At 41.6% G+C, this 25,802-nt stretch overlaps 1 protein-coding gene across 2 annotated transcripts in view; it reads right to left on the reverse strand.

Annotated features, from left to right (window-relative positions):
- LOC122549814 (glycoprotein-N-acetylgalactosamine 3-beta-galactosyltransferase 1-like) overlaps positions 1-18,213 on the reverse strand; it is a 30,949-nt gene extending 12,736 nt beyond the window's left edge. The window contains exons 1-2 of one of the 2 annotated variants that reach the window (XM_087987131.1): positions 18,023-18,213; positions 1,804-2,049 (exon numbers count right to left, since the gene is read on the reverse strand). In XM_087987131.1, coding sequence (XP_087843257.1) covers positions 1,804-2,032 — 229 coding nt within the window. In that variant the 5' untranslated portion in view covers positions 2,033-2,049; positions 18,023-18,213. The remainder of the gene's footprint in view (positions 1-1,803; positions 2,050-18,022) is intronic. The other variant, XM_043689889.2, reaches the window with a different exon arrangement.
- Positions 18,214-25,802: the final 7,589 nt, after the last annotated feature.

A 25,802-nucleotide genomic window follows, 5' to 3' on the forward strand; every position in this document is an offset into this window, starting at 1 on the left:
GGAACAGAGACAATGAATTGCGTGTCCTGCATATCACTGCAGGTAGCCAGGCATGTCGATGAGGTGATTAAAAAATATATGGGCTACGTTCTTTTATTAGCTGAGGCACAGAATAGGAACAAGAAACTTAGGCTAGAACTGCATACAATATGAGTTGACCACAGATAGCGTGTGTGCTGCTTGTCACTGCAGTGCATGGAGCATGCAAACACATTGGAGAAAGTACAATGGAAATTTACAAGGGTGTTGAAGGGCTGGATATTTTTAGCTGCAAGGAAAGACAGTATGGTATGCTGTTGTTTAGGTCCTAAATGACTGGATGGAACAGCCTGTTATGCTTACTGACAGCAATCCCGCTAGATATTTAAAGTAATTGATAAAAGGATTAGAAATAAATTAAGGATTCTTTTTAAGGAGCATTTATATTATTTTGTGTTACCAAAAATGTTGTCAACAAAAATGGTAGCAGATACATGCACTTGTCAAGAAAGAGATACGATCAAAGTTGATCCCTTTCAAAAACCATCCTAATAGCAGTTTCAGCATACATAGAGTCACACAGCATGGAAACAGACCCCTCAGTCCAACTTAACCAGGTCAATCATATTTCCTAAATTAATCTAGTCCCACTTGCCAGCATTTGGCCCAAATCCCTCTAAATCTTTCCTGTTCCATCCAAATGCCTTTTAAATGTAGCTATTGTACCACCGTCCACCACTTCCTCTGGCAGCTCATTCCGTACACGCACCTCACTCTCCGCAAAAAAATTGTCCCTTTGATACCTTTTAAATCTTACCCCTCTCACCTTAAACCTAAACCCACTAATTGCTGCCTCGCAGCACCAGGGACCCGGGTTCAATTCCAACCTTGAGCAACTGTCTGTGTGGAGTTTGCACATTCTCCCTCTGTCAGTGTGGGTTTCCTCCCACTATCCAAAGATGTGCAGGTTAGGTGAACTGATCATGTTAAATTGCCCATAGTATTCAGGGCAGTGTAGGTTAGGTGCATTAGTCAGGAGGAAATGTAGAATAATAGGGGAATGGGTCTGGGTGGATTACTGTTCGGAGAGTCAGTGTGGACTTGCTGGACTGAAGGGCTTGTTTTCACACTAAGAATTCCAATTCTAGTTTTGGATTCCCCTACTCTGGGAAAAAGACCTTGGCTATTCACCTATCCATGCCCCTCGTGATTTTATAAACCTCTATAAAGTCACTCCTCAGCCTCCAAAGCTCCAGTGAAAATAGCCCCAGCCTATTCAGCTTCTCTCTATCACTGAAACCCTCCAACCCTAGCAACATTATTGTAAATTTTTTTGGCATACTTTCAAGTTTAACAACATCTTTCTCTAAAACTTAGTTGCTTATAAGTGAAAGGAAGAAAACCGAAGGTGGGAGTAGTAACACGTGTTCTGATGCGGGTTTCAAGGAACAAAATCAAAAAGCAATTTGAGTTTAAACAAATTTATCTTAATAAATATTCCTATGGCCCGATCTGACACTCTATTACAGCTAGTGGAGAAGCTCTAACTTACTGTCGTTTGAGTTCTTCTCAATAATTGTCCTGAACACTTTCTGATAAGCATGCCAAGAGTTGTTAATTTAAAAGTTACGGTGAGATTAAAAGCATTTCAAAAGATCTTGGGTTTTGATAGCATTTGTTTAAAAGACTTGAAGTTCTCCGAATTATAATGTATCCTGAAGTCAATAATTGTAGAATTTTTCCATTTCATATCAATACATATTTTATCAGAGTTCAAATGTCAATGGAACAACACCGGAGTAGCACATAAAATTGGAAGGATACCTTTATGTTGACTGACATCAGCATTGAAGTTCATCTCTCCTTGAAGGTGTTGATGGTGTTGATGGTGGTGAGTGTCCTCCAAGTGGCCATGAGGGTCATTGAAAATCAGATGACTGTGCTGAGGTGCTTCTTTATTTATTGCACTAATGGCTAGATGGCATATGATGAATCCTAAGCCCAATCCACAACAAAACGTGAGCAGAGAAATTACAGACCGTGAAATTGCCATTTCCTCGTAGCAATATGCTGGGGAAAAACAACAAAATAAATGCCACCATGAACAGATTATAGACAGCTCATTACAGGGCAACCTTTCAAATGTAACAGCCAATTAAGTGTTTGTTGTTTTTCATTTAATGATTCTTATAAGAGAATATTTGTAGGGGAATAAAAGCAAAGTACTGCAGATATTGGATTTATGAAATGAAAATGAAGAAACTCAGTAGGCCTGCCAGTACCTGAGGAGAGAGAAACTGTTAACCTTATAACTTCTTCAGAACTCACTTTAGAAAAAAAGTAGAGTGAAACCAAAAAGCTAAAGGAATGTTAGTCTTTAAAACTAGATGGTTTGAATATAAAAGGAAAGAAGTTTTCCTCCAGTACACAAAAGCTTTGGTTATTGTATTCATTCGGGATGAAAATGTCCGTGACTGGGCCAGAATTTATTGCCCATTTTCAAATGCCTTGGATACAGAGATATTGTATCTAGAACGGTGTACCTTACCTTCAAAAACAGATTGAACAGTAAGCCTTACTGGGAATGTGATGCAAATATACCAAAATATATCAGGTCTACAAAGGTTAAATTATGAAGTGTAATCATATGTAAACAGGAAAGACTTGCATTTGCACAGTGCTTTCCATGAACAGATTTCACAAAACACCTTACAATTAATTAAGTGCTGTAGATGTTGGCATACAAGTCATATTTGAAGATTCAAATTAACTTTCCAAGAATGGGAGTCAATTTATATGTCAAATATACGTCACTGTTTCTTCAGTATGGGTGATCATCATTTTTGTCTTTCGCTATGTATGATCTGTTCTGTGCGAGCATGTCTTAAACTCTCAAGCATCTTTGCAACACAGCCTGTATCATCTGCTTCATTCTTTGTGCCCAGTTGTAAAAGGTACTGGTAAGTGGGATAGGCCTATCTAAAGTTTAAAAAAAAACTTATGTTGACTATTAATTCGAGCATAACATATCATAGCAGAAAAGTGCGTCCGACTAATTCACCAGGTATCTGCAATTGTGATATTTTTTGAACCAGGAAAATTGTGTAGTCACTGCTGTAATCACAGTAACCAATTTGAGCAAAACACCCTCAAGCAACATAGTGAGCATCTGCTTTTTGTGAAAAAGGGATAACCACTGAGTAAACGGCTGGAGATAACTTCCAAGCTCTTCTCCAAATAGTGCCCTGGGATCTTTTACATTCATCTGAATTGGCAGATGAAACTTCAGATGAATGTCTGACAGCTCAGCACTCCCTCAGTATTACACTCGAGGTCAGCCTTGAATTTCTTTGCTCAAGGCCTGGAGTTGGACTTCAGTGAAGAACCAGCAGCAACACAGCTACTAACAATGCTTAATTTACATCAGCTTGTATCAGATTTGGCAATGTAGAAACTTATGGAGTGATTCAGTTGAGATGTTTGGTGTTTTGAAAGAAATAGATAGAAGCCTGTTATATTGGTAGCAGAAAGTGGCAGACGAGGTTGTTGAGAATAATGCCAATGTAATTAAAATCAGAGAGAGGCCCTTCAGGAGAAAAATTAGAAACTTTTTCACACAAACAACAGCAGAAATTTGTACATCCCACACAAAGCCTGAGCATTAGGTTCCCTCAGGACATGGATGAGGATAGCCAAAAATCAACTGTCTTCATTGCCATTTCTTCAAGATCAAAGCATAATGCAGGCTCTGACTGAAGAATTGTGACCTCTGCTGTACCAGGATTTGCACTCTGGAGGAGTGGTTACCCATTAAGCTATCATCAGCGCTTAATTTTTATGTGGTTGGACTGTCTAATTATCTACTGGGGCCCTGTGAGAAATCAACTAGGAGAAAGTGAGGATTGCAGATGCTGGAGATCAGAGTTGAGAGTGTGGTGCTGGAAAAGCACAGCAGTTTAGGCAGCATCCGAGGAGCAGGAAAATCGACATTTCGGGCATCAGGCTTCTTCTCATTCCTCTTGAAGGGCTTATGCCCGAAACGTCGATTCTTCTGCTCCTGTGAGAAATCATCCAATCCTAAAACCACAAATGTATCGAGGACTTTACCAACAAAATTTATGAAAGGTTACACCTCTTCTTCTCTTTTCCCCATGATTAGGTTAATGCAACAGCCCAAGCAGTGGTAATTTTCCAAAATCACTAGTTATCACAGGTGCACAACACCACCTGGCCACCACGTCAGTTTGCGAGTACCATACTAAAATGCAAATAAATTGATTAACAGGAAAGGGCTGTGGCCAATCAACGTCTAATTCATCTGTGATCATTGCTGCCCAAATCATATGAGGTCAGCGGTTGGAACCCTGTGATCTTCCATGATGCCTAAATTCATGATAATCCTCAGGTTCCTGCTTCATTTGAAGAGGCTGCGCTTACAGAAATGTTTCTCCACTAGAACAATATGCTGAGGCAGAACTTGGATGTTAGGGAGCACCGGACATCACCCATCCTTTAATGCACACCCTTATATGACACATAGCTAGAATGAACATTTTCGCCCAGAAAAGTATGCACTCATGAAATCACATACACAAACATGAATGGATTAAAGTGTTCACAGTAGCTTTGGTCTCAGGTGATCTCCTCAAAGTGTTAAGTCTAGGCTGCAAACCTTGACAGCAAGGGTTGAAGTACGTCTAAACTCTCCACGATGCTTTTTAAAAGACAATGGATAGGTTCGTGAATAGGAAAGGTTTAAATTGATGTGGGCCAAGTGCACGCAAGTGGCGCTAATTTAGTTTGGGAAACTTGGACAAGTGGAACCAAAAGGTCTGTTTGCATGGTGTATGACTCTCAAATTGTAGTTTCAACTTTCTCTTGGGCATCTCCTGTTCACCACTCAAGTTCTTTCCACATTATTCTGTTTTATTCTCTTTGATGCAATCGTACCTATTTCCCCTTCCATTTGTTCTGTTTCTTTTTTAAACATAATTCTGTAATATCTTTCAGCTTTAAGGAAAGGGCCAAACAGAAAACTTGTCTGTTCTCTTTCTGCTGAGTTTATCTGCTACTTTCAGAATTCTTGTGTATAAACTTTAGCAGAAAGAATAGAGGCGATGAATATTATTTAAATAAAGAAAGATTACAGAAAGTTATGGAAGAGAGGTCTTTGAAGTCCTCGCCCCTGAATCACAAAAAGCAAACATCCAAGTACTGTGGGTAATAGGGAAGGCAAATAGAATGTTGGCCTTTATTTTGAAGGAAATGGTGTTTCAAAGAAGGGAGGTTTGTTAAAACTATACGAATCGCTAGTCGACTCACAACTGGAACATTGTGAACAGTTTTGGGTCCCCTATCTAAGGACAGATACACTGGCACTGGAGGCAGTCCAGAGAAGGTTCACTCAGCTGATACCAGGTATTGAGGACTGTCTTATGCGGAGAGATCAATTAGATTGCACCTATATGCACAGGAGTTTAGAAGAGTGAGAAATAACCTCATTGAAACATACAAGATTCTTAAGGGACTTGATAGGGTGGTTACAGAAACGTTGTTTCCCTCATGGGAGAGTTTAGGACCAGGAGGCATAACCTCAGAGTAAGGGGTCTCAAATTTAACACAAACAAGAAAGAATTCCTTCTTTCAGAGGTTAGTGAATCTGTGGAATTCTTTACTGTATAGTTTTGTTCAGGCTGGGTGATTAACTATCTTCAAGGCTATATAAGGAGATAGACAGATTTTTAATGAGTAAGGGTTATGGGGAAAAGGTAAGACAGTGGAGTTAAGGTTGATCAGATCAGCCTTAATCTCATTGAGATCAAGGTGTAACAGATTCGATTAGCTGACTGGCCTACTTCTGTCCCTATGTCCTATAGCTTGCAGTATTTTGTTTTTAAAATGACTTAAGTGCCCATCCCTCAAAGCAATTTGTGAAAAATTACATCCCCAATCCTTCAGATCGCATACCAAGGCAACTAATGATAGTCAGACTTGTTACAGTACTAAAGTTCATCATTAAAACTAGTCAGGCTCTTGATGAAGTGGTGAAATAAGAGAAACTTTCCAACAACAAACTTGTGTTTATAATATTGATACATCAAAACATTCCAAAGTCCTTCACAGACATGTCATCAAACTGCTATAAACCACACCAATTTCAGCCAACATGGTCCTATGAGTTCAAAAGAGCATAGGAGACGGGAGGAAGTGCACGTAAATTGTTGCCTCCCATTCAATGATGGTTTGGAACCCTGTACTACAGTATGGGAGGATCCTGATTTGATACACTGGAGAACATCCTCATTCCAAGTTGTTTTTCTCTTCTGAAGAACGGTCAGTGGACTTGAAATGGTAATTTTGCTTTCTCTCTATGGATGCTGCCAGACCTGAGTTTTTCCAGCAATTTCTGATTTTGCTCTGCTTTTCAAATGTTTCTTATTTTGTCTTTTTTAAAAATAACTCTGTGGATAGAACGATGGCCTGCTTTTCTCCCCTCTATGAAATCCTGACTGATCATTTGGTCTGCAGTCAGGATTGTGGCATTTCTTATATGTTAATTTTAAATGACCCATTAAATTTAAGTGTTTGCAAAATGAAAATCAGTTGTAGAGTGACCAAATCTGTTCTTCAGTACTAAACAGAGTCATTATGAAATTACTTACTTGTAAGCCATTCCCATGTGAACCAGAATTCAACAAATTACCAGTTACTAGCTAAAGAACAAAAGACTAAATCAAAATTAATCAAACTATTATGACATACCTATGATGCAGGTGGGACTTGACCCAGACACCTTGTGACCCAGAAGTAGGGATACTACCATAAGAATAACAGATAACATTTTGCACATAACGTAAGCAACATAAATATTTAATCTAACCTTTTAAAGCCTGTCTCCTGGAAATGCTGCTTCTTCCATCACCAGTGTCACTGATAGTCCCATTCCAGATTTGTATTTGATTAAATTATCTCAGCAAAACGTTTTCCCTAGTTAATCTTTCATGAGCTGCATGTGTTTTCATTGACAATACGATCACTTGTGTTGTGACACTATTTCATTTGAGATATTCTATATTTAATCTCAACTGCACTGTAATGTCCATAAAAATATACCAGCATTTCTAAGTTGTGAAAAGGAGAGTACATGCACTTATTTCTTAGGCTCAGTGACTCAATGGTAGCAGCTGTCCCTCAATTCATAGATGACCTTTACTCAGGGTCATGAATATTCATTATATATCTTCATGAGAGTGAGTAGGCCAATTTTTAATCACACACCTTCAAGCACACGAGAAAAGACATCATGTAAGGTAGTGGGTTCTAGAGAACAGGAATTGTTTCCTTTCCTTACCTTCTGTGCTGCTGCTATGCATAACCAGGTGCTGGGACTCAAAACATGAAATAATTAATTAAAGAATGAGGCAATTCGTATGGAAATCAAGCTGCAGTACCCACATTCCTACCCAGAAGGAAAGAACATTGATTATGGGTTGCAGTAACCCCCAGGCAGCAATATTTTTAATACAGGCACTGGAAAGACCTGTGGATCAAATCCATTAAGAATAGCCAATTCCTTTCCTGGAAGGCCAGAAGCAAACCAGTTAACTACGCTCGTAAAAATTATTAAAAAACGACAGTCAGTGAATTATTTTCTGATGCTGGTCCATAAAATTTCCAGATCACTGAATTCAACTTGCCATAGCCACTGGGCTACCCTCATCAAATTAATCTGACTGGTATTTGCTTCACTGCTTGGTAAAATCACTTCATGTTAAGTAAGCGACCATAATTCTATTAGATTTAAAATAATGATGGAAAAGGATAGACCAGATCTAAAAGTTGAAATTCTAAATTGGAGAAAGGCCAATTTTGACAGTATTAGGCAAGAACTTTCGAAAGCTGATTGGGGGGGCAAATGTTCGCAAGTAAAGGGATAGCTGGAAAATGGGAAGCCTTCAGAAATGAGATAACGAGAATCCAGAGAAAGTATACTCCTGTCAGGGTGAAAGGAAACGCTGGTAGGTATAGGGAATGCTGGATGACTAAAGAAATTGAGGGTTTAGTTAAGAAAAAGAAGGAAGCATATGTAAGATATAGACAGGATTGATCGAGTGAATCCTTAGAAGAGTATAAAGGAAGTAGGAGTATTCTTAAGAGGGAAATCAGGAGGGCAAAAAGGGGACATGAGATAGCTTTGGCATATAGAATTAAGGAAAATCCAAAGGGTTTTTACAAATACATTAAGGACAAAAGGGTAACTAGGGAGAGAATAGGGCCCCTCAAAGATCAGAAAGGTGGGCTTTGTGTGGAGCCGCAGAAAATGGGGGAGATACAAAATGAGTATTTTGCATCAGTATTTACTGTGGAAAACGATATGGATGATATAGGCTGTATGGAAATAGATAGTGACATCTTGCAAACTGCCCAGATTACAGAGGCGGAAGTGCTGAATGTCTTGAAACGGGTAAAGGTGGATAAATCCCCAGGGCCTGATCAGGTGTACGCGAGAACTCTGTGGGAAGCTAGAGAAGTGATTGCTGGGCCTCTTGCTGAGATATTTATATCATCGATAGTCACAGGTGAGGTGCCGGAAGACTGGAGGTTGGCAAATGTGGCGCCACTGTTTAAGAAGGGTGGTAAGGACCTACCAGGGATCTATAGACCAGTGAGCCTGATGTCAGTGGTGGGCAAGTTGTTGGAGGGAATCTTGAGGGACAGGATGTACATGCATTTGGAAAGGCAAGGACTGATTAGGGATAGTCAACATGGTTTTGTGCATGGGAAATCATGACTTACAAACTTGATTGTAGTTTTTTGAGAAAGTAACAGAGGATTGATGAGGGCAGAGCGGTAGATGTGATCTATAGGGACTTCAGTAAGGCGCTCGACAAGGTTCCCCATGGGAGATTGATTAGCAAGGTTAGATCTCATGGAATACAGGGAGATCTAGCGATTTGGATACAGAACTGGCTCAAAGGTAGAAGACAGAGGGTGATGTGGAGGGTTGCTTTTCAGACTGGGGCCTGTGACCAGTGGAGTGCCACAAAGATCAGTGCTGTGTCCACTACGTTTCGTCATTTAGATAAATGATTTGGATGCGAGCACAAGAGGTACAGTTAGTTGCAGATGACATCAAAATTGGAGGTGCAATGGACAGTGAAGAGGGTCGCCTCAGACTACAACAGGATCTTGACCAGATGGGCCAATAGGCTGAGAAGTGGCAGATGGAGTTTAATTCAGATAAAGCAAATCTTAGCAGGACTTATACACTTAATGGTAAGGTCCTAGGGAATGTTGCTGAACAAAGACCTTACAGTGCAGGTTCATAGCTCCTTGAAAGTGGAGTCGCAGGTAGATAAGATAGTGAAGGCGGCGTTTGGTATGCTTTCCTTTACTGGTCAGAGTATTGAGTACTGCAGTTGGGAGGTCAAGTTGCGGCTGTACAGGACATTGGTTAGGCCACTGTTGGAATAATTCTGGTCTCGTTCCTATCAGAAAGATGTTGTGAAACCTGAAAGGGTTCAGAAAAGATTTACAAGGATGTTACCAGGGTTGGAGGCTTTGAGCTATAGGGAGACACTGAACAGGCTGGGGCTGTTTTCCCTGGAGTGTTGGAGATTGAGGGGTGACCTCAGAGGTTTACAAAATTATGAGGGGCATGGATAGGATAAATAGTCAAAGTCTTTTCCTTGGGTGGGGGAGTCCAGAACTAGAGGACATCGGTTTAGGGTAAGGGGGGAAAAGATATAAAAGAGACCTAAGGGGACAACTTTTTCACACAGAGGGTGGTACGTGTATGGAATGAGCTGCCAGAGGATGTGGTGAGGCTGGTACAATTGCAACATTTAAGAGGCATTTGGATGGGTATATGAATAGGAAGGGTTTGGAGGGATATGGGCCGGGTGCTGGCAGGTGGGACTAGATTGGGTTGGGATATCTGGTCGGCATGGACGGGTTGGACCGAAGGGTCTGTTTCTATTCTGTACATCTCTATGACTCTAATTGGGCCAATGGGCTGATGAGTGGCAGATGGTGTTTAATTTGGATAAGTGAGAGTTATTGCACTTTGGTAAAACTAACAAGGGTGGGACTTATACAATTAATAGTAAGACCCTGCATAGATTTCAGAGCGCTGCTCCTTTGTCAGGTAGTTGTGAAGTACACAGTTGTAAGACACAAAATTTATAGCAAAGGTTTACAATGTGGTGTAACTGAAATTATATATTGAAAAATACCTTGATTGTTTGTTAAGTCTCTCATCAGTTAGAATGACCATGATCGTTACACTTCTTTCATATGTAAATCACAAAACTTTATTAAAAAGTTACATTCTCAGGTTAACTGTAACAATTGGTGTCAGCACATTTAAGATGTTGAGATGTTGAAGGTGTTAGCCCCTGTTTCCCCTGTCTATGCCATAATGTTTAGACTGATTCTAATCTAAAAAGTGAGTTAACAGAGTCTTACATGGATTCATACATTGTACTTTGCTCAAAAAACTGCAACTCTGCAAGTACAAATTCACCCCACAAACATATGTGTATGTGGGGTTTTTTTAAGTGTGTCTGTAGGAGTGTGTGCGTGTCTGGGGTGGGGGGTTGAGAGTGTCTGTGAGAGAATTTGTGCGAGAGTGTAAAGTGTTTAAGTCTGTGAGAGGATGCATGTGTGTATGTGGGGGTGTGAGTGTCTGTGTGCATAGGAGTGTGTGTATAGTGCAATGGTGGTCACCTGTAATGTGACATGAAACCAAGATCCTGATTGAGGCCCGCCCTATGGGTACCGAACTTAGCTATCAGCCTCTGCTCGGCCACTTTTCGCTGCTGCCTGTCCGGAAGTCAGCCTAGAAAGATGGTCACCTGAAGGTCTGAGGTCGAATGCCCTGAAATGTTCTCCAACTGGGAGGAACGCTGTCTGTTGATTGTTGTACTGTGCCCATTTATCCGGTGTCATAGTCTTTACTCAGTTTCACCAATGTACCATGCCTCAGGGCATCCTTGCCTGCAGAGGATGAGATAGACAACACTGGCTGAGTCGCATGAGTACCTGCCATGTACATGGGGGGAGATGTCCCCAAGTGTAATGGTGGTATCCATGACCACACTCTGACACATTTTGCAGAGCCTACCGTGACAGAGTTGTATGGAGTTGTCCTGAAAGTCGGGCAGATTCCTACAAACAATGATCTCTTTAAGGTATGGCAGTTGTTTAAAGGCGATCAGTGCAAGTGTGGGGAAGGTTTTGGCGAGGTGTTCATCCTCATTGATAAGGTGTTACAGGTCGTGAAGAACATGGCGCAGTTTTTCGGCTCCTGGGAAGTACTGGACAACAAAGGGTCCCTGTCGGTTGGAGCTCGTGTCTGTCTCCTGAGGAGGTCATTACGGTTCCTTGCTGTGGCATGACAGAACTGGCGGTCAATGAGTTGAGCATCGTAACCCGTTCTTATGAGGGCATCCCTGAGTATTTCCAGGTGCCGGTCACATTCCTCCTCATCTGAGCAGATCCAGTGTATGCACAGGGCTTGTCCATAGGGGATGGCTGTTTTAAATATGTTTTTTGGTGGAAGCTGGAGAAATGTAGCATTGAGAGAGTGTCTGTGGGTTTGCAGTAGAGTGTGGTGCTGAGATGCCCATCCTTGATGGAGATGCACGTGTCCAAGAATGAGACAGATGTAGAGAGTAGTGCATGGTGAGTTTGATGGTGGAATGAAACTTATAGATATTACTGTGTAGTTTTATCAGTGACTCCTCACCATGGGTCCAGAGGAAGAAAATGTCATCAATGTACCTGGTGTATAATGTTGGTTGGAAGTCCTGCATAGAGAAGAAGTTTTGTTTGAAACTGTGCATGAAGATGTTGGCATATTGGGGTGCAACTTTGGTCCCCATGGCTGTTCCATGTGTCTGGATGAAAAACTGGTTGTCAAAGGTGAAGATGTTGTGATTGAGGATAAAGCAGATGAGTTGTAGGACGGTGTTTGGAGATTGGCAGTTGTTGGTGTTGAGTACGGAGGCTGTTGCCGCGATGCCGTCATCATGGGGGATGCTGGTGTAGATTGCTGAAACGTCCATTGCGATGAGGATTGTTCCGAGTTCGACTGGTCCATGAGTGCTGAGTTTCTGTAAGAAATCCATAGTGTCGCGACAGAAGCTGGGGATCCCCTGTACAATGGGTTTCAAGATGCTTTCAACATAGCCGGAGAGATTCTCACACAGTGTCCCACTGCCTCTCACAGACTTAGACACTTTACACACACGCACAAATACACTCTCTCACAGACAATCCCCACCCCAGACACACACACATATATATGTTTGTGGGGTGAATTTGTACTTGCAGAGTTACATTGTACTTATCTCAAAAATTGCATGAATCCATGTAAGACTCTGTTAACTCACTTTTTAGATTAGAATCAGTCTAAACATTATGGCATAGACAGGGAACACGGGGCTAACACCTTCAACATCTTATCTGCACTGACACCAATTGTTACAGTTAACCTGAGAATGTAACTTTTAAAAAATGCTTTGTGATTTACATATGAAAGAAGAAGTGTAACGATCATGGTCATTCTAACTGATGAGAGACTTAACAAACAATCAAGGTATTTTTCAATGTATAATTTCAGTTACATCACATTGTAAACATTTGCTATAAATTCTGTGTCTTACAACTGTGTACTCCACAACGACCTGACGAAGGAGCAGCGCTCTGAAATCTATTGCGCCCAATTAAACTTGCTGGACTATAACCTGGTATTGTGCGATTTTTAATCAATGTTAAATCTAGATCAGCACTTGAACTATATCCCCAATGAAAGGCAGCAGTCAAAATCACTGAAATACCCAAGGTCACAGCATCGAGTCTCCAACCTATTGTGGTGATGTCATCAATGTTAAATTCCATTGACAAAGGCCTTGCATCCTAAATGCTTCAAAATATTATCCCCTTTTCTCACCTAAACTGACTTATCTTTCTGCTTTCTCTGATGGAAGGTTTTAAACTGGCACTTGTCTCCAGAACGGAGGTAAATGATATTTTGCTATTCTGGTTAAAAAGTCTTCATAATTTTAAAAAGGTAATTTTAGCCTGCTCCTCTCCATTATAAAGAATCCTAGAATCTCAAGTTGCTTCTCATAGCTGAATTTCCATTTCCCAGCAATATCCTGAGGTACCCTTGCTATATACTCTATATGGATTCAATACTTTTTCTGCAACCGGTGCTAAAACTGCACATATTACTCAAAGTGAAAAAGTACTGTGTCACACTCCCAACCAGGTATTAAAGATAATAAACTAAACAGCTTAATTGAAACACATTGTTATGTTTCCTTTTATCTTCTTCTTTCATTAAGGTAGTGAATCTCATTACAGTAGGTGTTCCACGTGCACTTTAGCTCTTTGACATCTTACTAGAGATTGAAATAGCAGGGTGCTTTTTAATGAAATTTACACTATCCATAATAAAAGTACCAGTAACTAAGGATATATAAATAAGAACAACCAATCTGGTGACAAACTTTGAAAAATCACCAAGTGATTGATGATTCCTCCGTCACAACATGTCACAGAATCATATAATACCGAAAGGCCCTTTGGCCCATTAAGTCTGTACTACCAAAGCGACACAATCTACACCAGTCTCACTTTCCAGCACTAGGCTCACTGCCATATTATGACATTTCAAGGGCTTTTCCAAGTATTTTTAAAAAACTTGTGCAAGTTTACCCACCTCAACTACCCTCCCAGGCAGTGCTTTCATGACCCCACAACTCTCTGGGTGAAAAGAGGTTTCCTCAAATCTGCTCTAAACCTCCTGCTTTTCACCTTAAAAGTTTGCCCCCTTATTATTTACTCTAACTAAGGGGAACCAGCTCCTTTCTATTCACCCTGTCAATGCCCTCAGAATATTATACACCCTTATCAGATACCTCCCCCTCTTCAACTTTCTCTGCTCCAAAGAAAACAACCAAAGTTTATCCAACCCGTCTTCATAGTTAAAGAGCTTTATCCCAGGCAACAATGTGGTCAATCTCCATTGCAATCACATACTTCCTACAATGTGAAGACCAGAACTGCACACAATACTCCAGCTATGGCCTAACCAAAGTCCTGCACAGCTTCAGTATAAGCTCTTTACTCTTATAATCTATGCCTCAACTGATAAAAGCAAGTGCCAATTGCTGTCTTCACTACCCATAAACAAGTCCTGCCACCTTCAGGGATTTGTGGACTAACAATCCAAGATCTCTTTTCCCCGTGAGTATTCCCTTTCTTGTTACTTTTTTCAAAGTGCATCATCTCACGCTTAACAGGGCGGAATTCTACCTGCCACTGATCTACCCATCTGTCCAATCCATTTATAATCGCTCTGTAACCCAAGATCATCTTCCTCACTGTCAACCACCCTAGTTTGTATCATCCCCAAACTTACTTATCAAGAACAATACAAGCATTGAACCCTGTGGTACATCTCCAGTCACACAACAGCCTTCTACCACTACCCTCTATCTCCTGCCACTAACTCAATTTTGGATCCAAAAGTGTCTTTCTTACTTTGTACTTGGTACACAAATTTAAGTTTTATGGCTTGAACTAAGCAAAATAAAATAAAATTTTGGACCCTGCCCCACTTTTATAATAGTGAACCTAACCCATGAAAAAGGAGAAAATTGTCACAGGTAATGCAAGAATGCTAGAAGAATATTGTGTTGCAAATAAAAAGGAATGAGTAGGCAGGTTGCAGAAAATATTCAATTAGCTAAGGCACATTTGACCACATCGGGAGCAATTGCTCACTTGAAAATCACCTGCTTTTATACTGTAGAGAAGAATATGTGATTCCAATTTACCTATACATCAACAATTGAACAGAAGTGATTTGATTACAGTTTAAGATATTATGAAAAGTAGAGAGAGTAGATAGAAAGGAACCATTTTTTGTTCGTTGGGGAATCCAGGACTAAACGGCACAGAGAAGAAAAATATAGTGCCAGAGCTCTGGACTGAAATTAGAAAACATCTCAAAATGCAAAAATTAGAAGAAATTGGAACTATTTTTCACAAACATTAATTGACTCTTAACCAATATTTCAAATTTCAAATCTAATACGATGGATTTTTTTTTGTTATGGCTTCCAGTGTCATAAGTCAAAAATAATCACACTTTAGATTCTAAATGTTAAGAACTTCATTGGGTGCCATAAAGTACTAACAGTCAGAAAGATTAAAGAAAATGTATGAGATAGACAAGTATCCAGCAAAAAGCAGGGAGATACTATTCCTGATGAAGTGGTTATGCCCAAAACGTCAACTCTCCTGCTCCCTGGATACTGCCTTACCGGCTGTGCTTTTCCAGCACCACACTCTTCGACTCTGGCTTCCAGCATCTGCATCCTCACTTTCTCCACAGTATTAAATAAGTCTGCCAAATCATAAGACAAGCCATCTTAGCCAATGGATTAGATTTATTTGGGGCCTACATGAGACAAAAGTATCGCAAGTATAGAGACAATTCTAATATATATTCTGCAGTTCGCAGTGGACCAAGGATGAGTACAAGACATTAAGAGAACAGTTCAGTTTAATGACACTTTGTTATAATGACAATCCTTACAGTGACAAGGGGCAGCACAGTGGCTCAGTGGTTAGCACTGCTGCCTCAGCGCCAGGGACACAGGTTCAATTCCAGCCTCGAGCAACTGCCTGTATGGAGTTTGCACATTCGCCCAGTGTCTGTTGGATTTCTTGGACCGTAGGGGAATCTAATCCTGCGGTAAGTGACTTCCATAAATCCAACTTGCCACTTTTCCTCTTCATAAATTGCCAAATGTATTTAGTCCTTTGCTTACACTGTTCTGCTGTTCTGTTTTTCTTTGCCAATGGCCAATTACTTTAAATTAATCTGCCTCTTATTTTCCAATTTAAACGCTTCAGAGTATCATCACTTTTCACCAGAGGCCTGAGATCAGGACTTCTATAGTTCTAAAGTTAGACTGGATGTGAAAGGTTAACTGTTGCTCTTTCCACAAATGTTGCCAGATCTGCCAAATTTCATCAAAGTTTTGTTTTTATTTCAGATTTCCATTGCATTTTGCTTTTGATCGAAGATTTCAGTAGTGTAGTATAAAGAAGATGGCTAATGTCAAAATAGAATTAAATGTTTGATGCATTGAAAAGTTTTCCAAAGACCTTGCACTCACAATCAAGTAGCACAGAAGAGTTCAGCACCAAATTAGTGCAATGCTTTTGCAAAGTTTGGTCCATCCTTTCTTGTGTGGAAGCAGTAGTCAATTCCTCACCACCAACAATGCAGTTTGATGGCTGATGCCACAATATCCATTGCAGTGCAAGCAGAAGTAATCCAACGTCAGGATGCCACAGTGGAAGCTCATACTGCCACCATCATGATTGTGGATTACAATCTGAAAACGGGATTGCAGAGTAACAAGTCCAATAATCTGTCTTCCAAAAGGTTAGGTTTGCTGAGGAAGCTACCCAAGGGAATAGCAATACCTCCACAGAACGTGATCCTCCACTCTTCAGGAAAATACCATTCATGGTCCCATTCTAGTAATGCTGCCAGTGCACTTGCTGATCCAGTCAGCCAGTTTTCCAGTCTACCTAGCGCCTACGCTAATAATCACACACCAGCTAGACATCAAGTGAATGGAATCTGTTTCAGTTCCGGTACCTGACAGAGCTATCATGTGGAACCCACTAAGAAACATGTGCTCATTGCAGGGAAGTCTGTAATTTAATCAAACCTGTGAGCTCACTCTGCTTGTTTCTATCTGGCAAGAGGAATTAAATTCATCCTCATTGTACAGTGAGCTTCAATAACTACAATTGGCAAGTGGATAAGATTTTTGAGATATTTCAAATCCTTCAGCAAGTAAGGAATCAGCATAATTCAATATCATCTTCACAGACACAAACAATTCTATTTCAATCTGCTTGGAGGCTGATTAAGTGACGATTTCAATGAAGTTATCATTGCTGAAATGAACATACTTCACTGGGGTTAAAGTACTGTCGAAGAATTGCTGCCTGAAAACTCAGTGCGAGTACAGACTCCAGTTGACGACCATATACTGTTCTACTTCATCCCCTCTCCCAACAGCTTATTTTGCTCTACATAGTCTCTACTGATTCTTCCAGATACGCTGCACTTCAATGGGAATCCTTCCGCACCAGGTCTGAGAGTAAACGGTTCGTGGTGAATATTAAAAAGTACTTCAGAAAAAAAATCAAAAAGCACGTCAGCATCTTACACACTAATGTCCGTAACTTGACGTAGCTCTTGAATAAATACCAGCATTTGAGCAAGCATATCAACAACTAGAAAAAAATAAACACGGAAATAAAATGCAAATTGTTGATGACCCCTTTAAAATCGCTGTATGGGATCCTTCCCACTGACCAAAGCATCGCACAAGATTAGAGAGCGCGTTAATCTGAAGTGCTGGACTCAAAAACAGCAGAGGTGAAATCATTTTAGCTTTGCATACGGACCGGCATCATGCTCTGCATATTTCCAGTGGGCACTCACTGTACACACCTACACCTTCACTAAATACAGGGTGGCCGGAATGACTGGCCCAACACTGTGCAAACTGCACTCTGCACACCTGTAGTCCCACACCCTGGGAAAACAAATGCAATCGCTCAACCGACAAGTCTGTTCCCGGATGACTACAACAACTTCACAAACACTCCTCCTATTGCTGCCAAAACCGATCACTTCTGTCAACTCATCTACCAAAAAGGCACTGAAGCAGCGGCGTTAGAACAAAATGAAATCATTTGGACGACAGACTGAACAGCCGAGCGCCGGTGATGAAGGCAAATCAATGCACAGTTTCACTCTGCATTTGGCTAAGAACGCGATCCCTTTAAATAGCAAACCCATGCGTTGTTTAAAGAAACAAAACTGAAAAATATCTCAAAAGTCGCCTGCACAACGTCAGCTTACTCACTCACTGCCTTTCACCGCTCTTTTAACCGGCTCGAGTGTTCGTTAACACACGAGAGTTGCGTTACCGACCTGTCGATGCGAGAAGTCGCTCCCCGTTTCTTCCGTGATGCTTGGTGTCCCCGGTCCAAAACAGCAGGATTTAAGCCAGACCACAGGGCATCCTCCCCCTATCAGCCTGGTGAAGCCCACAGCGGCCTAACTCATAACGACCGAACGATCTGCGGCCTCCATCCAACTGTCACCGCTCGGAACGCACCAACACTGGAAGCGCGCGCCTGGCAGTTGGCACCTGACCCCTGCCGCGGGGCTCTCACTCGCAATCGCATTGGCTGCACCGCCCCGAACGGGCGGGCGCGCGCCTGCTCACTCACGTCACCACGCCGCCGCTTGAAGAGTACGGCGGGTGGGGTGGTCATGTGAAGATTTGCTGATGAACGCGAGCGTCGTAGTTTTTGCTCTAAATCGGAAAGTACTGCTTGTTTGTCGTGGAAATTCTCCAACATCTAACCGCTAATTGCAATGTAATAGAACATTACAGCGATGTTGCGCCGATCTGTGAAACCTATCTAACCTTACACTATTCCATTTTCATCCACATGTTTATCCATTGACAATCTAAATGCCTTTAAAGTTGGTGAGTCTACTACTGTTGCAGGCAGTGCGTTCCACATCCCTACTACTCTCGGAGTAAAGAAACTACCTCTGATATCTGTCTTATATCTATCAACCTCCCCCCCCCCCCCCCCCATTTGAAGCTAAGTCACCTCATGCTAGCCATAGCTGTCTGAAAAAATAAATTTGAACTTGTGTTTCAGGTAATTGGTGATGGGGTTTTGATCGCAGTTTTGGGTCCAGGGTGTGCAGAGATAAGACAGTAGCCCTCATAGAATGGAATTTTGTCAGCACACCCATGGGTCAAGTCAACTTGGACCAAATGTGCAGCCTGTGTGAATGAAGGGTGGTGCCCAATTAAAAGGCAGCTGACGTTTATCTAAAGACAGCACCCTGCCTCTCTCAAGTTGCTGGCCCAAAATGATGTAGCCTGGGCAGTACACTAATTAGAGGTAAAAACAATGACTGCAGATGCTGGAAACCAGATTCTGGATTAGTGGTGCTGGAAGAGCACAGCAGTTCAGGCAGCATCCAAGGAGCAGCGAAATCGACGTTTCGGGCAAAAGCCCTTCATCAGGAATAAAGGCAGTGAGCCTGAAGCATGGAGAGATAAGCTAGAGGAGGGTGGGGGTGGGGAGAAAGTAGCATAGAGTATAATGGGTGAGTGGGGGAGGGGATGAAGGTGATAGGTCAGGGAGGAGAGGGTGGAGTGGATAGGTGGAAAAGGAGATAGGCAGGTAGGACAAGTCCAGACAAGTCATGGGGACAGCGCTGAGCTGGAAGTTTGGAACTAGAGTGAGGTGGGGGAAGGGAAAATGAGGAAACTGTTGAAGTCCACATTGATGCCCTGGGGTTGAAGTGTTCCAAGGCGGAAGATGAGGCGTTCTTCCTCCAGGCGTCTGGTGGTGAGGGAGCAGCGGTGAAGGAGGCCCAGGACCTCCATGTCCTCGGCAGAGTGGGAGGGGGAGTTGAAATGTTGGGCCACGGGGCGGTGTGGTTGGTGCTCTTCCAGCACCACTAATTAGAGGTGCTCACCTCTGAAGATGCTGGAAGAAGAGACATCTCCATGTTGAGATGGCCTCAAAAGAACAGTAAGAATTTTCTTAATGCCTGGTAGGCCTAGACAATGAAAGGCCTCTCTAGCAACTTGCACCTAGGGGGCTTACTGCGTGAGATTTAAATCCTTCATCCCCAAGAGGGTACATTCATGTACCAGACAAGTGTCCCCACCCACTGGAGGAAAATGGTGTAACCATTCTGACACTGTAAAATGCACTCCCTAATGGCATTGTGGGTCAATCTGTAGCAAATGGACTAAAGCAGTTCACCACCACCTTCACAAGGGCAACTAGAGATGAGCAATAATTGCTGACCCAGTCAGCAACATTCAGATTCCATTAATAAACAAAATAAAACCCAAGAGGGTACCTTCATGTACCTGCCAGACTCCTCACTCAATGGTATGAGAAGGGAGCAGCCCTTCTGACATGGTAATGCAATTTTTAGTAATGCCACTTTTAGAAATATTTTGGTAGCAGGAGAACATCAAACTTCTTTCCCCATATCTTCCAACCTGTCATCTACAGACTTGTAAATCCCAGACATATACCAGTAGTCACACCTTACGTCCATACAATTTCATAATAAATCTTTGATTACACTTTAGTTGTTTAAACTTATCATGCTATAATTACATCTCCCTGCCATAAATGTGGAAGCCAGAGAGAAAAAATTGGGTTATCTAAGTTGTAAAGAGGATATTGAGCTGGAATAATGATCATTAGGAAAACGACATAGAGAAGAAAGCTCATGAAGGAAGACTATATGGATCCTGACTGAATAGTTCAGTAAGGCGGAGGCAATGTACAAGATCATCTTTATAGCTCTTGGTTCTCAGCTAAATGGCACAATTCATGATTATTTTAGTAAATTTCTGTTTTGCAAACTGGACAATAATAATTTGGCATCTATTATAAACACTGCCTAAATTTCCTTTCCGTTAACTGTATTGGGAATATATGTTTAAGGGCCACGAGGGACTGGAATTTGAAATTACTCATTCTGGCTTAAAAATAATTTACCAAGGATTTGAAGGGAAGTGTGATTTCTTAGAAAGGTTCATCTGTAACATGAACTAATAATTACAGAAAAATCAAATATGGGAAGTTAAGGAAGAAATTGCAGGAACCGTGGCAGAAATGTTTGGGTCATCTAACCATGGGTGAGATGCTGGACATAGGAAGGGAAAAGGTTGAGATTCTGAAGGGAGATTACAGAGAGTTAGGTAGAAATTTAAAAAGGAGGTCATCGAGAGTAGTAATATCTGGATTACTCCCGGTGCTACGAGCTAGTGAGTGCAGGAATAGGAGAATAGAGCAGATGAATGCATGGCTGAGGAACTGGTGCATGGGAGAAGGATTCACATTTTTGGATCATTAGAATCTCTTTTGGGGTAGAAGTGACCTGTACAAGAAGGACGGATTGGAAGGGGACTAATATGTTGGCAGGGATATTTGCGAGAGCTGCTCGGGAGGATTTAAACTAATAAGGTGGGAGGGCGGTGGAACCCAGGGAGATAATGAGGAAAGAAGTCAATCTGAGACTAGTACAGTTGAGAATAGAAGCGAGTCAAACAGTCAGGGCAACAGGGACAAGGTAGGACTAATAAATTAAACTGCATCTATTTCAATGCAAAGGGCCTAACAGGGAAGGCAGATGAACTCAGGGCATGGTTAGGTACATGGGACTGGAATGTCACAGCAATTACAGAAGCATGGCTCAGGGATGGGCAGGACTGGCAGCTTAATTTTCCAGGATACAAATGCTACAGGAAGGATAGAAAGGGGGGCAAGAGAGGGGGGGGGGTGGGTAGCATTTTTGATAAGGGATAGCTGTGCTGAGGGAGGATATTCCCGGAAATAGATCCAAGGAACTTATTTGGGTGGAACTGAGAAATAAGAAAGGGATGATAACCTTATTGGGATTGTATTATTGACCCCCTAATAGTCAGAGGGAAATTGAGAAACAAACTTGTAAGGAGATCTCAGCTATCTGTAAGAAAAATAGGGTAGTTATGGTAGGGGATTTTAACTTTCCAAACATAGACTGGGATTGCCATAGTGTTAAAGGTTTAGATGGAGAGGAATTTGTTAAGTGTGTACAAGACAATTTTCTGATTCAGTGTGTGGATGTACCTACTAGAGAAGGTGCAAAACTTGACTTTTGGGAAATAAGGCAGGGCAGGTGACTGAGATGTTGGGGGGAGCACTTTGGGGCCAGCGACCATAATTCTATTAGATTTAAAATAATGATGGAAAAGGATAGACCAGATCTAAAAGTTGAAGTTCTAAATTGGAGAAAGGCCAATTTTGACGGTATTAGGCAAGAACTTTCGAAAGCTGATTGGGGGCAGATGTTCGCAGATAAAAGAATGGCTGGAAAATGGGAAGCCTTCAGAAATGAGATAACGAGAATCCAGAGAAAGTATATTCCTGTCAGGGTAAAAGGAAAGGCTGGTAGGTACAGGGAATGCTGGATGACTAAAGAAATTAAGGGTTTGGTTAAGTAAAAGAAGGAAGCATAAGTAAGATATAGACAGGATAGATCGAGTGAATCCTTAGAAGAGTATAAAGGAAGTAGGAGTATACTTAAGAGGGAAATCAGGAGGGCAAAAAGGGGACATGAGATAGCTTTGGCAAATAGAATTAAGGAGAATCCAAAGAGTTTGTGCAAAAACATTAAGGACAAAAGGGTAACTAGGGAGAGAATAGGGCCCCTCAAAGATCAGTAAGGTGGCTGTTATATGCAGCCGCAGAAAATGGGGGAGATACTAAATGAGTATTTTGCATCAGTATTTACTGTGGAAAAGGATATAGAAGACATAGACTGTAGGGAAATAGATGGTGACAGCTTACAAACTGTCCAGATTACAGAGGAGGAAGCGCTGGATGTCTTGAAATGGGTAAAGGTGGATAAATCCCCAGGGCCTGATTAGGTGTACGCGAGAACTCTGTGGGAAGCTAGAGAAGTGATTGCTGGGCCCCTAGCTGAGATATTTCATTCATCGTTAGTCACAGGTGAGGTGCCAGAAGACTGGAGGTTGGCAAACGAGGTGCCATTGTTTAAGAAGGGTGGTAAGGACAAGCCAGGGAACTATAGACTGGTGAGCCTGATGTCGGTGGTGGGCAAGTTGTTGGAGGGAATCCTGAGGGACAGGATGTACATGCATTTGGAAAGGCAAGGACTGATTAGGGATAGCCAACATGGCTTTGAGTGTGGGAAATCATGTCTCATAAACTTGATTGAGTTTTTTGAGAAAGTAACAAATAGGATTGATGAGGGCAGAGCAGTAGATGTGATCTATATGGACTTCAGTAAGGCATTTGACAAGATTCCCCATGGGAGATTGATTAGCAAGGTTAGATCTCATGGAATACAGGGAGAACTAGTGATTTGGATACAGAACTGGCTCAAAGGTAGAAGATAGAGGGTGGTAGTGGAGGGTTGTTTTTCAGACTGGGGCCTGTGACCAGTGGAGTGCCACAAGGATCGGTGCTGGGTCCTCTACTTTTTGTCATTTACATAAATGATTTGGATGCGAGCATAAGAGGTACAGTTAGTAAGTTTGTAGATGACATCAAAATTAGAGGTGTAGTGGACAGCGAAGAGGGTTACCTCAGACTACAACAGGTTTTGACCAGATGGGCCAATGGGCTGAAAAGTGGCAGATGGAGTTTAATTCAGATAAATGTGAGGTGCTGCATTTTGGGAAAGCAAGTCTGAGCAGGACTTATACACTTAATGGTAAGGTCCTAGGGAGTGTTGCTGAACAAAGAGTGCAGGTTCGTAGCTCCTTGAAAGTGGAGTTGCAGGTAAATAGGATAGTGAAGAAGGCATTTGGTATGCTTTCCTTTATTGGTCAGAGTATTGAGTACAGGAGTTGGGAGGTAATGTTGCAGCTGTACAGGACATTGGTTCGGCCACTTTTGGAATATTGCGTGCAATTCTGGTCTCGTTCCTATTGGAAAGATGTTGTGAAACCTGAAAGGGTTCAGAAAAGATTTACAAGGATGTTACCAGGGTTGGAGGATTTGAGCTATAGGGAGAGGAGGAATAGGCTGGGGCTGTTTTCCCTGGAGTGTCAGAGGTTGAGGGGTGACCTCATAGAGGTTTACAAAATTATGAGGGGCATGGATAGGATAAATAGACAAAGTCTTTTCCCTGGGGTGGGGGAGTCCAGACTAGAGGGCATAGGTTTAGGGTGAGAGGGGAAAGATATAAAAGAGTCCTAAGGGGGCAACCTTTTCACACAGAGGGTGGTACGTGTATGGAATGAGCTGCCAGAGGAAGTGGTGGAGGCTGGTACAATTGCAACATTTAAGAAGCATTTGGATGGGTATATGAATAGGAAGGATTTGGAGGGATATGGGCCGGGTGCTGGCAGATAGGACTAAATTGGGTTGGGATATCTGGGGTTGGCATGGACGGGTTGGACGGAAGGGTCTGTTTCCATGCTGTACATCTATATGACTCTGTGACTCTATTTCAATGATTTAATTCTGTTATGTTAATTTTGCTTTCTCAACCTGGGAACTTCTGATCTCAGAAAAAATTTCTGGCCTTGGATCAACACTCACACCTCATGAAATAATAAATCTCAAAAAAAATTCCACCAGGCTACGGAGTCCAGAGCTTTCTTTGCTTTGCCACCACTTGGTTTTTATTAAGACATTGTGAATCAAAGCTTAATGGACAACTTGTCATCATTTTGAACCATTGGTAGCAAACATCCCCAGTTGTTAATGCTAAAGCTGCCATTGTTCAAGGAGAGCGTTTGCTTGTTTTGAAGCATTTTAACCATGTGAGAGTTGAGTAGACAGAGATAATTTTCAGCCTTCCACACAGGGTCCTGTCCATCAAAACTAATCTTACAGGAGTTTTTCCTGATGCTTGTGAAGCTAGTTTCAAGAAAGACCCTTTCTGCACTTGATCCCTTCACTGAAAACTGCCAAAATGACATTGCCTTAATTTCTCTGTTTCCCTCAACCATACTAACCTGCCTCCCTCTGAACTTACTGCACACCATTGTCTCAGGTCTGACCTAGACTTTGTTATCAAACCTGTTATCTGGTGCACCAAACTTTTCTTAGCTGAGGCTGAGAACCAACTCTCAGACACTTGCTCCAATCTTCATCTGGACCATGACTTCACAATGAGTATCAAGCTGTTATTTTAGGACTTTCACATATTTCATTTCAAGAGAAATTTTGATCTGTAGGATCTTACCTCATAGGCCTTCAACCATGTACTGTCTACTTCTACTTTCTTCTAATATCCACAAACAAGACTTTCTTGGCAGACACATTGTTTCAGTTTATTGCTTTCTAATCTTATTTTTTCCTGCATTGACTTTTTTTTTTGTCCTTCATCCAGTCTCTTCCCATTGATGCTAGAGATTCTCCCGAGGTTTTACATCAATTGCACAATTTTCAATTTTCTGTCTCCAACCACCTCCTTTTCATTATGGATGTGTAATCCCCCTACACAATTCATCTCCCATCAGGATGGTCTGAAGGCACTCTGTTTTTCCCTTGAAAGGAGGCCTGAAAATTTCCCATTCTCCTCCTTCACCTGTTGAGTTCATTTTCACTTTGTGAACAATTTATCCTTTAATTTGTTTCACATTCCCCAAGTCAAAAACGTGGCATTGGGCACAGATATGCCTGTCTCTTTGTGTCATATCTGGACATTCCCTTGTTTCAATCCTATTTGAATCCCCTCCACAAATATTTCTCCTTTGCATTGATGACATTTTCCTTCTGTTATCCAGAATTGGGACAAAATATCCAATTTTGTTTTCGACTTCTATTCTCTCACCTTCATTTCTAACTCTTTGTTTCTTTTCTTTGACTTCTGTTATCATTTTTGAGGTAGGCTCTCCACTAATGTACACTACTAACCCACTCTCACAATTACCTTGACTATACTTCCTCACATCTCCTTCTTGCAACAACTCCAATCCATCCTCCCAGTTTCTCCATCTCATCCACAGGGATGCCTCTGACATCTCTTTCGGTATCTCCAAACAAGGATTCCCCCACACCATCTCTCAGTCATGTCTGAACCATTTCCTGCACTTCAACACTCAACGTTTCCCTCCTCTCAGAACAATTTTTTTCCCTCTTCTCATTTTCCACCCCAAAATATATACATTCAAAAGGTAATCCTCCATTATGTT

Source organism: Chiloscyllium plagiosum, unplaced genomic scaffold (genome assembly GCF_037043375.1).
Source record: "Chiloscyllium plagiosum isolate Xiang-an unplaced genomic scaffold, Cpla_swu_hap1 HiC_scaffold_5, whole genome shotgun sequence".
In the NCBI taxonomy this organism is placed as follows: Eukaryota; Metazoa; Chordata; class Chondrichthyes; order Orectolobiformes; family Hemiscylliidae; genus Chiloscyllium; species Chiloscyllium plagiosum.